The sequence below is a fragment of the Eriocheir sinensis genome, chromosome 26 (assembly GCF_024679095.1).
Source record: "Eriocheir sinensis breed Jianghai 21 chromosome 26, ASM2467909v1, whole genome shotgun sequence".
Classification (NCBI taxonomy): domain Eukaryota; kingdom Metazoa; phylum Arthropoda; class Malacostraca; order Decapoda; family Varunidae; genus Eriocheir; species Eriocheir sinensis.
This window is the reverse complement of record NC_066534.1, coordinates 16,219,795-16,240,162: the sequence shown is the minus strand read 5'-3', so window position 1 is coordinate 16,240,162 and position 20,368 is coordinate 16,219,795. Positions and strand designations below refer to the sequence as shown.

The 20,368-nt window shown below is 45.3% G+C and overlaps 2 protein-coding genes across 8 annotated transcripts in view; both read right to left on the bottom strand.

Moving 5' to 3' along the window:
• Positions 1–12,720, bottom strand: part of LOC127003828 (leucine-rich repeat-containing protein 70-like) — a 95,039-nt gene extending 82,319 nt beyond the window's left edge. The window contains exon 1 of the mRNA XM_050870899.1: positions 12,171–12,720. The gene's annotated coding sequence lies outside the window, so the exon portion shown is untranslated. The remainder of the gene's footprint in view (positions 1–12,170) is intronic.
• Positions 12,721–14,835: 2,115 nt separating this feature from the next.
• Positions 14,836–20,368, bottom strand: part of LOC127003827 (large proline-rich protein BAG6-like) — a 33,296-nt gene continuing 27,763 nt past the window's right edge. For all 7 annotated transcript variants that reach the window (XM_050870895.1, XM_050870896.1, XM_050870897.1 and 4 more), the window contains 9 exons: positions 19,328–19,606; positions 18,648–18,812; positions 18,229–18,423; positions 17,998–18,097; positions 17,739–17,869; positions 16,821–17,114; positions 16,440–16,619; positions 15,704–15,860; positions 14,836–15,590 (listed from right to left, as the gene is read on the bottom strand). In XM_050870895.1, the coding sequence (XP_050726852.1) occupies positions 15,391–15,590; positions 15,704–15,860; positions 16,440–16,619; positions 16,821–17,114; positions 17,739–17,869; positions 17,998–18,097; positions 18,229–18,423; positions 18,648–18,812; positions 19,328–19,606 (1,701 nt within the window). In that variant the 3' untranslated portion in view covers positions 14,836–15,390. The remainder of the gene's footprint in view (positions 15,591–15,703; positions 15,861–16,439; positions 16,620–16,820; positions 17,115–17,738; positions 17,870–17,997; positions 18,098–18,228; positions 18,424–18,647; positions 18,813–19,327; positions 19,607–20,368) is intronic.

The window sequence follows — 20,368 nt, the reverse complement described above, 5'->3', positions numbered from 1 at the left end:
CTCGCACTCCCAACAAATAACTCCCTCCAATTATACAACTCGCATCATGGTCTCTGCTTTCTGAACCAATGCATATTTTTCTCTCCTTATAAGACACTCGCTTTTCACATCAGCTAGTTCAAAAGGTCAAAGAGGGAGTCAATCAGGTTCTAATGAGTGTTTCTTGAGGTTCACGGTACAGAGGAAGGGTCAAACTACCACCAGGGTCATGGAACTACTCCTGGAAATGCCCGAAACGCCTACGAAAGCCTTGTCAAATAGGTGAACTTGGGCGACTAAATGTTTTAAAATGCGACCCTTAATGTTTTTCCTTTGAGTTACCTAATAAACTTCTACGTTACTACTGGTTTCCTTCTACTGACTCTACACTAAACCGCTTTCTCTTTTTATTCTACCATTGTTCTCTGCTTTCCTGTTCTCTGCTATGGGGGTGTTTTGTTCTCTCTCTTTCTCTCTCTTAATGTTACCCCTTTGAACAGCCTAATACACTTGCAAACTACTACTGCTTATCTCTACTCGTCTCACACTGTTCTTTTTCTACACTAATTTGCTTTCTATTCGTATTCTACCATTGATTAAGAGAGAAAAGGGAGAGAAGGAAGGGGAGTGAAGAGCGCTGTCACTCCCGCCCACTCCCTCCCACTCTCACAGTCCTCCGTCCTCCGTGTCACTCTCGTATTGAAGGGATTGTATGACCTTCCAAAGAGAATGTTTTGTGGATAATGTTTAGTGATGCTCTCTCTCTCTCTCTCTCTCTCTCTCTCTCTCTCTCTCTCTCTCTCTCTCTCTCTCTCTCTCTCTCTCTCTCTCTCTCTCTCTTCCTCTTTTCTCCTCTTTTCTCTTCTCTCGCTTCTCTTCTCTTTTCTCCTTTCTCCTCTCCATTCTTTTTTTCTTTTCTTTTTTTCTTTTTCTTCTCTTTTCTTTTGTTTTATCTTCTCTCTCTCTCTCTCTCTCTCTCTCTCTCTCTCTCTCTCTCTCTCTCTCTCTCTCTCTCTCTCTCTCTCTCTCTCTCTCTCCACCCCCCTTACCCCCCACCACACAAACCAGTATAACATTAAAAAAAAAAAGATTCAGATGAGTTTAGGTCGACAAAGGAATGGTCAAATTTATTAATGGGTCAAGAGTGGTTTAGGACATAGTAATGAGTACATTCTCCCCCCTCCCCCCTTCAATAAACCCCCCTCCCCTCCTCCCCTTAACAACCCTTCCACACACACCCCAAAAAAGAACACTGCTCCGTCTCTATAATGCAGCCTCTGTGTGTGTGTGTGTGTGTGTGTGTGTGTGTGTGTTGCTTCACCCCGCCTTAGCTGTCGTGAGTACGGCTTAAGCTTCCCAGGTATAAGAGGAATGGAGACGAAAGGAATGATGGTGACGAGGAGGAGGAGGAGGAGGAAGATGAGGGATAGGAGGAATAAGAATAACAGGAGAACGAGGACGAAGAGAATGAGGAGGAGGAGGGATAGAAGAAAAGGAAGACCGGTAGGAGGTATAAAAAGAGGAAGGACTAAAGTATTTCCACACACTCTCAACGCCTCTCGCTTCCTCTCATATGTCAGCTATTTACTACCTTTAAATGATTTTTTTTTTATAGGAGCGAAGAAGGCGGAGGAGGAGATAGATGGGAGGATAACGAAGAAGAGGACGAAGACGATGAGGAGAGTACCAATAATAATTTAAAAAGTCTTGCTACATATAAATAGGTTGAAACGACTACATTGCACCTCTATCAAGATCAAGGCTCCGTCAGTCAGTGTCTTCGGTGTCAGTGTTCCCTCCTTGTGCTCCTCCTTTTCCTCATTTTCCTTCTCATTGTCCTACCTGTCTTTCTTTTCTTCTAGTTCCCCTCCTTCTAGTCCTCATCCTCCTTCTCCTCTTCCTCTTCTCCGCTCCTCCTTTTCTTCATTTTCCTTATTTTCGTCTTTGCTGTCTCCCTTTTCTTCTAGTACCCCTTCTTCTTCTCCTTCTCCTCTTCCTCCTCTTCACTTTCCTTTTCTTCGTCCTAGCTGCCTTCCTTTTCTTCTAGTACGCCTTCTTCTTCATCTTCTAGTCCTCCTTCTTCTCCTCTTCCCCCTCTCCGTTCTATTCCTCTTCCTCTTACTCCTCGTCTTCCTCCTCCTGCCCCGAAATACTTGAGAATTAACTGTACCCAAAATAACACTGCCTCTAGAACACAAGGAGAGGAAGGTGAGGCCGCGTCCTTGCCCTGCCTTGCCTAACTGACTGACCAGAGCGTGAATGACCTCAGTATCTCAGGTGTTAGGGTTACAGGAAGGCAAGATGACCACCTGACTGTTTCGGTAAGCCCCGCCATTCAGAGGTGGACGCAATAACATGTAAACTATGTGTGTGTGTGTGTGTGTGTGTGTGTGTGTGTGTGTGTGTGTGTGTGTGTGTGTGTGTGTGTGTGTGTGTTATTAATGGAGCAAAAAAAGAAAAACAGAGCCATCAAGGAACACACGGAATGGTTGAACACACGGAAAAAAAAATATCATCATTCCAAAGTTATTGTAAAACGGAAGAAGAAAATTTTTGCCGAAAACTAAAAAAAAAAAAAAAGAAACGAGGGAAGGAAAATTTTGCTGAAAACTAAAAATAGGAAAAAATAAAGAAATGAAAAGAAAGAAAAAAAAATAGTTTGCAGGGAAATGATCCTGAAGAAGAAAGTCAATGGGAATGTTTGTCTTGGATCGAGAGAGAGAGAGAGAGAGAGAGAGAGAGAGAGAGAGAGAGAGAAACATCCAAACCAACATCATAAAACATAACCCATTTAACACACACACACACACACACACACACACACACACACGGCGGGGTCAAACAGAATACTTCACTTCGTTTTGATTAACTTTTTTGCAGTTATCATGAATTGACTGAACTTTTACAAAACTAATTATGCCTAGGAAATACCAATTTTACACTAGTACATTGATTTTGACAAGTTTAGACAAGTTCCGACTGATTTCGGGTTTTATCTGCAACACACAAATTGAAATACCCAGCTGGTTAACTCCTTGGATGCTGATTTCCTACAAGAAGACATCACCAAGCTACAGGGGTGGAACAAAAAGTGGCTGCTCCAATTCAGTGAAGAAAAATATGAGGTCATGCATCTTGGGGGGGGAAATCCAGCATACCAATACCACATGGGAAACACTCCACTACCCACCACAGAGGCACAGAAAGACCTGGGAGCATATGTTACCAGGCTGCCAGTGAAGGCGAAATCCGTGCCAATCGCAGCGGACGGGTTAAGCATTCTTGCATCTCAACTAACATCATACTAACACAACCAGTGAATCCTTACTCAAGTACTCGCTCAGTCTAACAATCTCTTCTAAGTCTGGCTAAACAGAATCACAATAAGCACTTGAAACTGCTACGCGACTCCTCACAGCTCTTCACCCATCCTGACAGTCTCGTATCTAAAAACAAAACAATAACAACTAAATCACCACAACCGCGTAATGCTTACACTCACAATTTCGTCCTACCCATCAGTCTCACCAGCTGCGAAGTGGCGGCGATGGGAGAAGCCAGCCAGTCTTGTACGCTCACTCAAACCACACGCCTACACTTGCTATATCTTCGTCCACACACGTAATATGCACACTAACATGGGTACGACAGCCCGGCTACACCCACACGCACACACACACACACACACTACGTCTATATGTCTCACGGCGCCTAACTCTGTCATTCCTTTTTGTTTGTTTGTTCGTTCGATTTTTGTTTATCATTTCAAAGGTGAAGATCGCGGTCAGAAAAGTGTTTGTTCGGGAAATGTAAATCCACTTCATTGCCTTCGAGTTAGAATTAGTGAAAATACTCATACGAGCTTGACTAATCTCCACAACGGCCTCTGGAAATTGTTGAGGTGAGATTCGGAAGCGTCTGAAAATAGTGACCCGAGTATCCGAAGTCAGACGAGTCGCGGATCCCGTTTCGAACCACAACTCAGAGACGACGGAACGCTGGCATGATGTTATAGGCCTAACTGTCCCTGATCACGTGACTAAGTTGTTGCCACACAGCGTAGGATCATTAATAAGGGGTCAGTTTTTTTTTTTATTATTATCAAGGAAAAGAAAAAAAGCCGAGTGTCCCATATTCACTCGTTTTCTCCTCCCTTTCAATTGCTTACACCTCTCTCTCTCTCTCTCTCTCTCTCTCTCTCTCTCTCTCTCTCTCTCTCTCTCTCTCTCTCTCTCTCTCTCTCTCCTATATTCATGTATTTATCAATCTTATATATTTTTTTTTTAAGTTTCAATTATTTTCTTTTTCCCTCTCTTTATTTTTATGTATGTTTATATTTAGCTATTCCATTATCTTTTATTTTTTCTTCCTTTAGTTATGTTTGTTTATACCTCTCTCTCTCTCTCTCTCTCTCTCTCTCTCTCTCTCTCTCTCTCTCTCTCTCTCTCTCTCTCTCTCTCTCTCTCTCTCTCTCTCTCTCTCTCTCTCTCTCTCTCTCTCTCTCTCTTTATCCACTCCTCCTACACTTTCCCTTCCCTTCCTTCTTTCCTCTTTCCCTTCCTCTTCCCTTCCCTCTTTGACGTCATTTCCTCCTCTTCTTCCCTTCCCATCCCTTGTTGACCAATATTCCCATCCCTTTCCCCTTCTCCTTCCCATCCCTTGTTGACCAATATTCCCATCCCTTTCCCCTTCTCCTTCCCATCCCTTGTTAACCAATATTCCCATCCCTTTCCCCTCCTCCTTCCCATCCCTTGTTGACCAATATTCCCATCCCTTTCCCCTTCTCCTTCCCATCCCTTGTTGACCAATATTCCCATCCCTTTCCCCTTCTCCTTCCCATCCCTTGTTGACCAATATTCCCTTCCCTTTCCCCTTCTTCCCATTCATCTTACCCCTTGACCTCTTTTTTTTTTCCTTCTCTTCCCTTCCCTTCACTCCTTGACCCATATTTCCTCTTCTCTCTAATTCACATCCCTCCCTTCCTTCCCTTCCCCTGCCTCTCCGCCATACTTCTGCTCACCTGCTAATTTTCCACCTTTCATCCTGTTCCCTCGCCCACCTGCTGCATTCCACCACACACTCTGCGTCACGTCAACAAAAAAGGGCCAATGGTTCGGAGATGAGCACAGGAGCCACGCGCAGCTATAGCGTACGCACCCACCTTTACCATTACCTCTAAACATCAACGAGCATAATCTTACTACCTAACCCACATCAACACAACTGAGGGAGAATCGATAAAAGGTGAACCGGGAAATGCAGAGTTCACCGGAGACTCGAATTTAGCGACGGACGGAGCGAGTGGTTGGTTGGTTCTGTTATTTCATTGGTGGGATGTTGCTGTGTCCCGGCCAATCAGATGAAGGGACGAGAGAACACACACACACACACACACACACACACACACACACTCCCGCTACCACCACAAGCACTCACTCCCGGACACACACACACACACACACACACACACACACACACGTAATGCACAAACTATAGGGTGAAACTAAACTATTCCCTGGGTCAGTACAAGAATTCGTTTTGCTTTGTTTTAATCGATTTATGGAGGCACTTAGCTTGGTAGAGAATGCTAATCAACACCTACCGAAGCGACCCATCTTTTTTTTCTGCTTAATATGTGTTGTTACTGCATGACGGGTAATTGCAATGTTTGTGGTGGTGTTTTTCGTGGGGCATAAGATGTGATGGAGACGAATCGGGCACGGCAACGGGGTAACTAATTGGGAGCAGTTGAAAGAGTGGAAATAGATAAGAAGGCAGAATGGGGAGAGAAAGGGGAAGGAGGGAAGGAAGGAAGGGTAATGGGCAGAGGTTAAATAAAGGAAAAATGCGGGAAAGAAGAAAAGCAAGATGGGTGATAGGGAGAAGCTTGAAAAGAGGAAGGAAGGAAGGAAGGAAGGAAGGGTGATGACGAGGGAGTGAAGGAAACAATAACACATAATAGCAAAAAATACTTGCTACATAATGAACCCTCACCTTCGACACGCCAGAAATAGACTTGCCAATGTAGGAGAAAAAATCCGATACTGTCCCCGTTTTAGTTTCTTGCCGGGTCGATAGATGGCGCACACACCGATAAGTAAAAGCAAAAAGTATCATTGCCGACTGCAGGAGCGCCCTCAGGATCAAATTTCCTATTCTCATTGATTAAAACCACAAGGCAATGGCACATACGGTTACCAAGAACTGCAGCAAGTGTTCTACTGAGGTTCGGAAAGTATTAAGGGCCGAATTTTAAGACACCATCGCTTCTCACATCAACTATTTCTAAAGGTCAAAGAGGAGATCAATCGGGTTTTCATGAGTGTTTTTTAAGGTTCATGGCACAGAAGAAGGGTCAAACTACCACCAGGGTCATAAAACTACCCCTGGATAGGCCTACAGCTCCTACGAAAGCCATGTCAACTATGTGAACTTGGGCGACGAAATGTTTTAAAATACGACCCTAAGTCTGTTATAACCTGCAAACGAGTGTCAACAGGAACATAACAGATTTTCGGGGACATCTGCTCACCTTTATCCTCCCTCTCTCCCATCGGACGCCCATGATCACACGGCTCCCACCTTCCTTCAGCACTTCCAAGAAAGACACTGGGCATTGCTAGCCTCCAATGCTGCTCTTTATCTTTGCTGAGCGTCCCCGTCACCACTCTTCCCGCATTCCAAATATTTACACCTGCCGGAGCACGTGTGTTTGTGTGTGCGTAGCGGCGGCGCGGCGGCGGGGCAGAGGCGGCGGCGAGATGAGGAGGCTGCTGCCGGGATGGAAAGCGTGGGAGATGAAAACCAGCGTGCCCCTCCGCCTAACGATGACCGTAAGGAGAATATTGCCTTCCTAGGAGGAGTGAAAAGCAATTATTCCTACATTTTGCTATAGTTTTCCTCTGTCCCTCCGCGCCTAATATATCCGTAAGGAGAATATTGCTTTCCTAGAGATATTAAAAAAGCAATTATTCCTACATTTGCCTAGTTTTCCTCTGTCCCTCCGCGCCTAACATGGCCTTAAAGAAAATACTGTATTCCTAGAGATATTAAAAAGCTATTATTCCTATATTTTGCTATAGTTTTCCTTTTGCCCCTTCGTGACGAGAATAATATGGCCTCCCTGGGGGTATTTAAAAAGCAACTATTCCTCCATTTTGATAGTTCTGCACTGCCCTCCCTGATTTATTTCCTCCGAATCATCAAAAGTCGCCCGCAGCTGAAACGAGAGAGACGCTCACTCCCCGACACCCCCCCGGTACTATAAGACACGTTTGCTTCTCATATCAGCTATTTCTAAAGGTCAAAGAGTGGATCAAATGAGTTCTAATGAGTGTTCTTTTCGGTCCATGGTACAGAAGAAGGGTCAGACTACCACCAGGGCCATAAAACTATCCCTGGAAATGCCCCAAACACCTACGATAGCCTTGTCAAATCTGTGAACTTGGGCGACGAAATTTTAAGTAATACGACCGTAGAGTTAAACCCTCCGCGGTAACTTGAGTATTGCCTTCCTAGAGTCGAGAAAAAGGTTGTTATTCTTTATTATCTCATATCTTTTCAGCTTCCCTTCATTAATTCCTTTCTTTTCGAGTCTTCTTTCGTCGCCTTTCACTAGGACAAGAAACGCTAAACCCGCCGCCTATAACAATTAACGCGCCATCAGTATTGCCTCCATAGAGATTGAAAAGGCCACCGTTGACAGATTATCGTACTCAGAGCCTCATATTTACCGGTTTCTGAGCCATAGCTATTGCCAAAAAAACACCGAGAATTAACTATTTTAACGATAATTATATATGAAGAAAGTTATTAGGGTCGAGGAGGCAGTCTTTGGGTCGGAAATTGGCAAACATTGGAGGCTGAGTACGACAATCTGGCATCGTTGGTAAAGGCGTCCGTGTATTCCTTAATTGTTTTCCTGTATCCTCATTATTTCTCTCTTTTCATCGGGGTCACTAAACGGAGCTGCCCATTAGTCGCTCTTCGCTATCACAAGAAAATACTGTAGTTTTTGGGTCGGAAATTGGCAAACATTGGAGGCTGAGTACGACAATCTGGCATCGTTGGTAAAGGCGTCCGTGTATTCCTTAATTGTTTTCCTGTATCTTCATTATTTCTCTCTTTTCATCGGGGTCACTAAACGGAGCTGCCCATTAGTCGCTCTTCGCTATCACAAGAAGCGCCAAACGATTCCATAACAAGAATATTGCTTTCCTAGAGGCAATAAAAGACCTATTCTTCCGCAGCCTTTTTTTTTCAGTCTTCATCTTCCCTTTTTATCCCCTTTCAGTGTTCTTCAGTTTCTCCCCCGATATTCTTTTTTCCCTCCATGCAAGGTCTCCATTTTTTCTTCTTCCAGTCAGACTATTTTCCCGTCCTGCCCTCCCTGTGCATTATTCTAAAACGTATAGGAAGTTAAGAATTGCTCCCGGTACAAAGCTTTCTCGTTCCTCCCTCCTCGCATGTTGATGTGTTAATGGCGAGTAAGTAATAAGCAAGTTAAAGCGTTTTCCCATCCCGGTTAAAGCGTTATCCCACCCCGGTTAAAGCCTCTTGCAATTTCCCTATGTTCTTATGTTCTCCCACCCCGGTTAAAGCGTTCTCCCGCCCCGGTTAAAGCGTTCTCCCACCCCGGTTAAAGCGTTCTCCCACCCCGGTTAAGGCCTCTTGCAAATTACCTAAGTTCTTATGTTCTCCCACCCCGGTTAAAGCGTTCGACCACCCCGGTTAAAGCGTTTTCCCACCCCAGTTAAAGCGTTCTCCCACCCCGGTTAAAGCGTTCTCCCACCCCGGTTAAAGCGTTCTCCCACCCCGGTTAATATCCCACCCCGGTTAAGGCCTCTTGCAATTTCCCTATGTTCTTATGTTCTCCCACCCCGGTTAAAGCGTTCTCCCACCCCGGTTAAAGCGTTCTCCCACCCCGGTTAAAGCGTTCTCCCACCCCGGTTAAAGCGTTCTCCCACCCAAGTTAAAGCGTTTTCCCACCCCGGTTAAGGCCTCTTGCAGTTTCCCTAAGTTCTTATGTTCTCCCACCCCGGTTAAAGCGTTCTCTCACCCCGGTTAAAGCGTTCTCCCACCCCGTTCTTCCCTTCACCCGGAATATCCAAGAAGCAAGCGAATAAATATCATGAACAAAGCTTTTCCCGTCCTTCCCTTCTCGTCTGTTGTTGTGTTAATGGCACATAAGTAGATAGCCAGATTAAAACGTTCCCCCACACCCTGGTCTTTCCATCTCTCGGTATATCCATGTAGATTGAGAGCACGGTTACCAGATTATCGTACTCAGAGCCGCGTATTCATCTATTTCTGGCTGACTGTTGCCAAGAAACACCAATAATTAACCATTTAAACGTTAACCATATATGAAGGCAGTTATTTGGGTGATGGAAGCAGTTTTGGGGTCGGAAATCGGCAAACATAAGAGGCAGAGTACGACAATCTGGTGGCGTTGATTGAGAGTAAATATCAAGAACGAGGCTTTTCCCGTCTTTCCCTTCTCGTTTATTATTGTGATTATTGTGTTGGTGGCATGTTAGTGAATAGCCAAGTCACAGCGTTCTCCCCGCCCTGCCCTGGCCTCCCCATCTCCTTGTATATCCGAGATCCATGCGAATTAGTACCGCACCCCTTCCCTCCCTAAGCCGTCCGTAAGTTACATTTGAAACATTTATTAATTAACGATCATAATTCCGTTCAGGAGTTTTCCGGAAGTATTAATAGTAGAACATGATCGATCTCTTTGTGAACCGAATTTCGTGACAAATAAAATGGTAAAAATGATCCCCTTACTCTGTCCCGCTAAACCGTCCGTAAGTTACATTTGAAACATATATTAATTAACGATCATAAGTACGTGCAGGAGTTTTCCGGAAGTATTAATAGTAGAACATGATCGATCTTTTTGTAAACCGAATTTCGTGACAAGTAAAATAGTAAAAATGATCCTCTTACTCTGTCCCGCTAAACCGTCCGTAAGTTACATTTGAAACATTTATTAATTAACGATCATAAGTACGTGCAGGAGTTTTCTGGAAATATTAATAGTAGAACATGATCGACCTTTTTGTAAACCGAAGTTTCGTGACAAATAAAATAGTAAAAATGATCCCCTTACTCTGTCCCGCTAAACCGTCCGTAAGTTACATTTGAAACATTTATTAATTAACGATCATAATTCCGTTCAGGAGTTTTCCGGAAGTATTAATAGTAGAACCTGATCGACCTTTTTGTAAACCCAAGTTTCGTGACAAATAAAATTGCAAAAATGATCCCCTTACGCTGTCCTTCAAGTCTTGGATGTGTTCGTAAGTGGGTAATGAAAAACATGGATAAGCGCCCCTCTCGACCTGTTCTTCCGTGTCTGCTTGTTTCATATGTAGGCCTAACATGTGACGTAAAGCTCTCCCACGCCTTCCTCCCTTCCCATGTCCCCTTTTTTTTACAGTAAAGAAAGAAGCTTAAGGAGGAAGTTCTTTGATTCGGGTCCAAAACATCAATTTTTTCAAACTTCGTGTGTGGGATAGTGACATGGAAATTCACCCCTTGCGAGCAGTTGCCAGACGAATAACGCACACCTGTCCACGTAATAACGCTTTTAAGGGCAAAAACAAAAGCAAAACAAAAAAAAAGCCCGCAAACATCGCTCCTAAAAACAAAGTAAAGAGTGACCCAAAAAGAGGTCACTTCCTTGTTGCATGTGCTATGGTAATATATCGTAAACAGAGCCCCTCCTTCTACCCCCGTCCTCTCTCTCCCGATTCTTAGTAGCGTCATAAGCAGCCCTGTAATCCCCATGTATCGTTGTGTTTAAGAGTAAATGAATAACAGAGAAAGCTTTGTCTGCCCTGCCCTTCGTGTCTGTCAGTCTCATTCCTATGCTGCTTGAGAGTGATATACCTAAGACGGAGCTGTTCTTGCCCTGCTCTCCCCTAGCTTCTCTGGCTGTGTAAAATGTACGTAGTAGTTGATCAAGGAAAAACTACCATCACACTGACCTCCCTTTCTCATAATAAGTGGTTAATATACGCTGAATACCCAATACAAAATTTCCCTCACTTTCTCTTGCTGTGATTCCCGGGCGGAGTGGAAAAATTTGGGCGGCTTTTCCGATACCCTACGCCCCTGTCCACCCAGCAGTGAATGGGTACCAGGTATTAATCGGGGGTTGTGTCCCGTCTCCTGGGGTCTGTTCTCTTCTCCTATAATTCCTTCCCCTTCTGTCTCTCTCCGGCATATGACCACAGATGTTGCGCCCACTAAACGAAACTTTCCAACTTTCTCTTGCTGTGTAAATGGTGCGTAATAGCTGAATATGGAAAATCTAACCCCCACACTGCCCTCCCTTTCTTATAGTGGTTAATATATGCTGAATACCCAAGACAAAGCTTCCCTTACACACAGACGGAGGCTTTCTTGCCCTGCCCTCCCCTTATCTTGCTGTGGAAATGGTACGTAATAATAGCTGAATAAGGAAAATCTAACCCCCACACTGCCCTCCCTTTCGCATAATCAATGGTTAATACATATACGCTGAATACCCAAGACAAAGCAATTCCCTTGGTTTTCTTGCCCTGCCCTCCCCTTATCTTGCTGTGGAAATGGTACGTATAATAACTGAATAAGGAAAATCTAACCCCCACCCTGCCCTCCCTTTCTTATAATGTTTAATATGTGCTGAAAACCCAAGACAAAAATTCGCTTGCACACTACCTTCCCTGTCTCGCGGTGTCCCTGAATAACACATAAGCGAATGCCAAAAACAGACAGCCTCTTTTGCCTGGCCTTCCCGACGCGGTGCCGCCCCCACAGCCATCTCGCCACGTGTACCTCCCCGGCAGGAAGGCGCCCCTCCTGCCCCGCCTTCCCACATGCACAAACCGTCCTAGAATATAATGCTCTCGAGGTTGCTCCCACGTGCTGCATGGCAAGGTAAAGAGAAGGGTCTATTCCTTTACCTTGCTGCATGGGTGGAGAGCAGACGCGCCTCCCCGTCCACAATTATTTCATGCTTGTTGTGAAGAGAGCGCGCGGCAATTAATGAGAATCTGATTATACATTCTACCGGAGGAATCTCAACGAGTCTCTCTATTAACAAGTTGTATGCATGAAAACTAGAGATCAAGACATCCCCTTTTCTACAGTCTTCCCCTTCCCGACACACACACACACACACACAGGTCAACACTCACCCTCCTCCCGGCGCCGCAGAGCCTGCCCGATGGTCGCCTCAGGGTCCAGGCGCGCCCCTGCAGCACACCAGCAGCTCGAGGCCAGCCCGCGGCCGCTCCTGCAACGCCCACAACGAGGCTCTGTGTCCCGATGCTTGAGGACGACTGTCTGTCTGTCTTCGGGTCCTGCGGAAGGTCACTGAAGTTCGCAGCGTTGGCCGACGTGTACCACGGCGCTGCTGACCCGCTCGGCGTAGCGCTGCTGACACACTGCTTCCGGGGGACGCAGGGGAGGGGCGGAGCTTAGATAAGAAGGCGGAGCTTCGGGGTCGGCGCGGAGCAGTGTGTGGGCCAACGGGCGGGCTGGCACGGGCCGGGAGGGGCGGCAGGCGGCACAGGAGGGTTTGACCATTCCTTTCCTCCCTCCGCCTCTTAATAAAGCTGCCGCAGGAGGAATATCACGTCCTCCACGAGATAATGAAGAGCCACCATTCTTCCTTTGCCTAACCTTACGCGCACGTGATCCGGTCAACCTGCAATTCATTAGGAAACCAAAATTCCTTGAGTCTTTGAAGCGTGCGCCCCCGCCCCAAAGATACGAGCCTTCCCGAGCCCGTGGACGGCCGGGCTTAACATTTATTAATGGAAGGCGTCTTTTTGAACTCAGTAACGACATGAGTTGGGAAGTTTCGGCGCAATAACAGTGGCGGGGTCGCGGGTGGTTGCTGCTAGATGACGACGCGCTAAGCCAGGGGGGCGCCGAGCCAGCCGAGCAGACCGCGGCTTCGGCACCACCACGCAGGGCAGGGCGATACGGCGAGACACTAAAGAAAGAGTGAGGGAAATATGTGCTCTCTCTCTCTCTCTCTCTCTCTCTCTCTCTCTCTCTCTCTCTCTCTCTCTCTCTCTCTCTCTCTCTCTTCTGCGCCCGTAGCTACACCCAAGAGAGCCCTGCAGATGGTGTGGGTAGCGTGAGGCGGGTCAGGGACAGAGGCAAGGGCGGCCTGACGGGGTTCACGAGGACATCTATTAATACAGAATGCCGCGTTGCTTCAGAGGGGGAGGGAGAGGAAGGCAGAATGAAGGGAAATGTTAGAGGAGTGATGAGAAGGGAGAGGGAGTGTGTCGAAGGGGCGTGATAAGGGAGAGGGAGTGTGTCGGAGGGGCGTGAAAAGGGAGAGGAGAGAGGGAAAAGATAAAATTGCAAGATAGTGTCGATACATACGTATACAGAAAATAAACAGAAAATACAGAAAATCACAACCTCCCTTCTCCTTTGTTGTTTACTTGCAACAATAAACAATCAATCAATCAATGACAGATACCATGTAGATTTTCTTTGATAGAAATAAAAAATTGCCGTATAAAAAAACAGGAGTATATCATGAAACACAGATGCCGACAACGTGGGCACAAAACCAAATACGTATTCAATCCTCAATCCGATCCCTTCCAGTTTGGGCCGAATTCATCAAGCCACTACAAGACCGGTCATTGGTGTGTCTAAGTAAATCTGTCCTCTACGAATGATCCTTGTGTTTAGGCTGCTCCAATGACGATGAATGAAGTACAGGCCTGGTCGACACTTCTTGCATTGCCATTGGAGTCGCTTTAAGATCAAGAGCGTTCCTAGATGATGGAGTTACCAGAGGACCTACCATCAACAGGTCTCGTAAGTGGTTTGGCGAATCCAGCGCCCCCTTACAAGTGGGTCCACGGCCCCTCACACACGCGACCACGGTTCCTTCACGAAATCAACGCCGACTATTGGAGGTAATGGGAGGAAAGAGAGGGGAATACAAAAGAATGAAGAGGAAGTAAAGAGTGATAGATAGGAAAATAGGAAAGAGGAAAGAAGTAGGGAAGGATAGAGGATAGAGAGAAGGCTGAAAAAGAGAGGAAGTAGGGAAGGAAAGAGAGAGAAGAGAAAATGGTGAAAGAAGAAAGAGAGGAAGAAAGAAAGATTAGAGAGCAAGAAAGAGGAAAAAGTAATGAAAATAAGGCAAAATAAATAAAACAGAGAAGTGATGGACTTGGATAATGGACTCCCACGAAACTCCCGTGATCCAAAGAGATGTGCAAAGCTTAGAATTATGTGGCTATCCAAACCCCTAGTCACTCCATGTTCCCCTCTGTGTCAAGATGAGGTGTTGTCACATTAACCCGGTAGCAGCAGGGATCACGTTTCTTAATGGTCCCTCCAAGCAAGAAAACTGAGAAAAAATCATCATTCACACAAACCATTTCATAATATATATCAAAGCATTTGTGATCATTTTTTGCATCATCTATTTTGGGTGGTTTATATCATGGCACAAATTTGGCCCATTGCTGCTACATGGTAAAGCGACATGTTTGGCCCGTCGTTGCTACCGGGTTAACGGCATCAGTGGGCAGAGCTCTTTAACCTTTTCCTAGAGCAGCTTGGCATTGTACAGGGTTTCCATATAGCCACCGACTGCCTCATCATTCTTGCCTTACCTAACTCGTGCAACAGCAACATATACTAAAAAGTGACTAAAGGAATTTGAGTCAAAACCGCATTGGAAAAATACTAGCGATAAAATCAGAGTTAAAATGCGAGCGAAACCCTTCCTTTGCAGCTCTAGGCTACACCCAAAGCTTAGTACTGTACAAAGACAAGCATGAAGATAATTATGAAGATGAGGTGAAATAATACATGATATGAGGGCACATTTTATTTTTAATACCTTCATGATAATTTAGGGGTAACATAATTCCTAACACTTTGAAAAGAAATGCATTGCTCCAAGCTTCACAACACCCTGATCTCACATGCCAGTCCCTCCCTGCCAGCCGCGTGGTGCTGGCCGCCTCCTGCTGTGGAAGCGTCGACACAAAGCAAGAAAAACGTCCTTGGTGTGAGCCTTTAACACTGTGTTGTAATAATACACAATTAAATACTGTGTAAGAAAGAAAGTATGAATGTTAGATGATGCTTATTCCTAATATATTCTCAGTAGTGCCTTGCATATATGAGTATAACATGTCCCTCCAGACTCTTCCTAGGTATTTGCATACATAATACATTTCATAGAGGGATTACCTTCCTTCTGAGTAGGCTATAAAGCACTGTACATCACATACATCATACATGATTGTAGAGACAATCCTCTATCCCACTGTTGCACTGGTGGCCTGCTAAAGATTATTCAAAGACACCAACTTCTCCAGCACAGCAAAACAAGCCTAAATTCCCTGTATATAAAGCTATCTACAGTTATTTTTCTTTCCGTATATTTTCCTCACTCTTAGGGAACTTCTCAGGCATGAAATCCTTGTTGTGGTTGAGTCTGTGCCTGAGGGAGGAACGCATGTGTCCCACGAAGGAGTCTCCCAGCTGACTCGCCGCCTCGCCCGCCACGCTGTCCATCACCACCCTGTTGATGCCGGCGCCTCGCATGCAGTGCCGCAGCGTGTCTGAAGAATACATACATGCTTAGTTTTGGGAAGCAAGACGCATTGTGTTAAATAATAATAAAAATAATAACAAAAATAATGACAATGATAATAATAATAAAGACTCCACTGACCTTGTATGACCTGCTGCACGGACCCATGTGGCTTGTGCTGTGATGCTAGCTTGCGGCGCTTGAGTGGCATCCCACAGAGGTAGGCATCACTGAGGCCTGTGTCCGGCACCCCTCGCCTCTGACGCTCCACGTCCCTCGTAATCACAGGGATCCAGTCCTGGGGAAGTGGTAGTGGATCAGTTCACACAGCACAGGATGATTGACTGACTGGGCTACTCAATCACAGCGCCACAACAACAATGGTTAAATGGCACCAAATTCAATGTTTATGTAGGATGGCTACATTAATATATAAAAAGAAATCATAGGATGCCCAGTAAAATCACAGCATGGGGTTGGTGCCGGAAAGAACAAATGCCACAAACTATGAGGCTGATATTGAAGGAGGGCAGCTTTCAGAAAATATGCCAGACAATAAGAGAGCAAGTATCATGAGGTAGTATGAATGGTAGGGAAGTATCAGAGTCTTTTTTTATGCATTTTGAAAGGCCCCGTTACATGCTTTCATTCATCAGTCTTATGCTAACGCCAGCACTCTATTCTATTCTATATTCAGCAACCCAGGACCTCCAAATAACTCTGATCCTGGACCTGAACAAAGAGGCTTCAAAAGACTAGCAAAATAAAGCCACCATAAGAACAAGGTTGACAAATAACACTTAGATAACAAAATACAGAGATAAGGAAGAAATAATTGAGTCATACATCACATAAGTTAAAATACAACATAATTTACCTGAGGAACAGCAGAGTGCCATTGCTGAGGCTTGTCACTGATGATGATGGGTGCCTCCTCCAGGGCCTCCTCCTCCTTGGCATCCGTGGCTCCCCCTGTTGCTCCCTCCACAGCGATCTCCAGCTCCGAGCCTGTGGTGGTCACCTCCTCCATGCACCCCACCTCCTCCACCTCCATGGGCTGCACAGGCACAAAACAAAGGTGTATTAAGTGTAGGAATAGACATCCTTCAACAAAATAACAATTACAACAGTCCTTTTCTCTATTTTCATATTCACACTAGCACAGAAGACAAGCAAGGCAAACACGTCCCAGAACTTCTAAACTAATGTACACACAAACATACGAATACACAACAAACACAAACAAACACACACACACCTCCACAGTGGGGCCATTGGCTGCTGTAACGTGCACAACATTGTCTCCTGCAAGGCTGCTCTCTGAGACAGGTGGCAGCGGTGGCTGTGGCGGCTGAGTACTGGCAGTCTCGGCGGCACGTTGGCGGCGGCTGCGCTCATCCTCCATGCGGCGGCCCTCATCTGGGGACACGACGTAGCGGCGGATGTAGTCGTCCGTGATGGTGAGGCGGCTCATCATGGAGCGCAGCTGCATGATGGACGTGTTGATGGACCAGTTCTGGATGGCCGGACTCACCCCGGTCATGATGGACCGCTGCACAAGGGGAACAATGGAGGGTAAATATCACAACCACCATGTATTTTTTGTTTCCAATCATTAATCCATATAAAAAAGCATAGATGCATTTTTGCATGGGAAAACAAAATCATATGTAATTTTTTTCACCACTTTGGACATGATGAGTCACATTGCAGACTCAGAGAATATGGGGAAAGGCCTATGCTATTATTATCAACTTGGATTAAATGAACATCATACAACTTATATTCCCCATTACACCGGTGGAATAAGCCACTGCATATTATAAACAAAGTACAATAAACACATATATGATATTGTAACTGGCTACTTTTTGGTATCTTTACATACTGAGGACAACACACGAAAGTAATCTACAAATATTGGTTTTCAGTGTGCTCCTCATTTGGTGCCTCAGGGTTTGCATTCTTGGGTTATCAACAACCAGGAGGTGGAACAGACTCTTCTTCTTCCATCATACTAAAATGTAAATACCCGATGAACTCTTTTCAGGCAATAAATAAAATCAAAGCAGCAGTGGAAGTAAAATACAATCAACTCCCCATTTACGACTTGACACTTTACACGCATCCCTAATACAGGCCTCACTGTGTTGGAAGTAGGAGGCAAGGTACATACCACTCTCTCCTGTAGGACTCTCTCCAGGCCCTGGGCACCATCCGAGAAGCAGTAGAGGGAGAGGGCAATGAACTCCCCAATTGTCCTCCTCATCAGGGACACAAGTGATGGCCCAAAGGTCTCCTCATCAGCTGGTAAAACAATAAAAAATACTTAGAATGATTATGACTAAGAGAAAACAGAGAATATTCATAGAATCTTCACAAACATTCTTGTAAACTGGCAGCATTATCACTACATCCCCGAGGGTCATACTCACTGTGATTCAGCACCAGATTGAAAATGTCATGCAAGCGATGTCTGACGAAGTTGTGCACAGAGTAAACATAATCTATCCCTTCATGGACGTGCGCCTCACCCTGGAAAAAAATAATAAGTTCGTGAGTGAATATTCAACATTAACATGGAGTTTTATTTCATTAGCAATATTATTCTGAAAGCAAGGAATATATACACTGTGTGTGTGTGTGTGTGTGTGTGTGTTTCTTACAGCGGTGAGCACCAGGTGTGGGTGGAGGTCCTGGAGGATGTTGTCAATGGCACGGTTGAGGTTCTCCTCCGTGGCCTGGTTCCCCTGCAAGGCCTGCTCCCTGATGAAACGCTGCAGTGGCTCACGCAGCTGGTTCACTGTTCTCGACCGCCCAAAGAACAGCTGCACCATGTCGCCAATGGACAGTGAGAGGGCCTGAGGACAAGCAACACAAACTCAAGGCACCTTGCCTTTGGAAGTACATAAATATATAGTTAAAGGAGCTTTGCCAAAATAGATTGTATCCACAGCCTCATATTACATTTCATAACTAGTCATAGGTCAAGGCTTAAAAGTGCTTTTTTAACCAAACATTATCAAACATAATAATGAGGATTGCAAAGGGGCACTCCTGCACATCTTGCCTCACCACTACTCACCACTGTGTTGAAGAGTTGGTAGAAGAGAGAGTTCTCCTCCCCCTCACTGAACATGCCCCCATCAAAGGGCTGCAGGAACTCATGGAGTGAAGCACCTGATGGCTGGTTGCCCCCTTCTCCTCCCCCCTCTGCATTAAGGGAGCCTGAGACCTGAGACATAACTCCCTGCAAAATAAGAACATGCTGCTGTACATCATGGTATTGGTGTCTGAAAATAGAGTGCCCATTATTGACAGAGTGGTGGTGCAGGCAAGCATTCACCGCCACACTCTGGAAATGCTTTAGTGAAACCAGACTGGCGAGATTTTTTTTGCATTGACTGCCAAGGGTCCTTTCCTCCCAGCCGCTCTGCCACACAGTTCCAACACATATCTTTTCCTATCATATGTAAGCTGTAGATAACACATGAGAGGAAGATAGGTGTTAGGACTGGGTGGCAGAGCGCCGGGGAGGAAAGGACCTGCAGGAGTCAACGTAAAAACGATCTTGCCAATCTGGCTTCACTGTAGCAACTTCATCTGAATTTTTCCATGTATCTTCATGCTTAAGCCTGACTAAGACTACATAAGCAGAGGGAGACATTCTTAAGGATGGTTTTGTCAGTCACTGTGTTTTCATGAGCCATGAGCCATGACAGTTATAGTAACTGTCATGAAGGCGTTCTTCCAGCACACACTCACCTGCACTAACTGAGCAAACATTTGGTCACTTATTTGTGAATCACTGGAATCTGCAGCAGGTGACTGCTGCTGCTGCTGCTGCTGTTGCTGTTGTTGCTGCTGCTGCTGCTGCTGCTGCTGGTCACCCTGAGGGGCCGCCCCTCCTTGCCGGCCACCAAACGCCTCGGCCATGAGGTTGGCAAACACAGCGAGAGGATTGGCTGAGGAAGCTGTGGGGGACACGCCCACCTGTGGCCGGGCCTGAGCAGCAGCCTGGGCAGCACCACCACCCTCCTGCGCCTGCAAGGTCACTGGTAATCACTTTGAGCTCACTATTGTTCACCAGTTTCTTTTAGCTTCATGAAAAAGTTGCGTTCATTGCATGAAAAGGTCTACACAAACAACCCAGTCACATTACTGAAGGCCCTAAATATGAAGAAAGTTATCTCTTGGAAAATAAAGTAAATTTTAATATGGCACAAAATAGACTACCTCAAGTACAGCATTTCCACAAATTTTTTTTACAGTTGAACATCTGAAGCATATAAAAAATGCATGTTTAGAATTCGAACACTATTTTCCACACGTACAAGATTAATAATACATCCCAGTTTATTGTAGTGAGCAGAACAAGTAAACCTACAAAGTACTGCTGAATCCCTGTGGTGGAGTCACAGCACACTCCTGTACCTGACCACTACACACACAACACCTTGTTAGTAGCAAAGCAATAATTCATGGATTAAATTCTGAAAGGGATAAGTAAAGGAAGAAAATTAAAGTATTAAAGTATGTAGCATATAAAAGATGCTGGTAAGGCACCCTGAAGTTCCAATGAGTGATTGTCAAAAGTTAGAAAGTTATTTGAAACAGCAAAGGCAAAAAGTTAGACGGAGGAAGTGTTGGCTGCCCAGTGAGTCTAGGCTGTTGGGTACCAAAGGGCATAAGATATTAGTTGCCAAGCATCATATCATAGAAAAAATTGGTATAAATCCACAATGACATGAGGAAATAAGCATAATATTAAGGCGTATAGTACAGATTGTAAAGCACCACAAATCA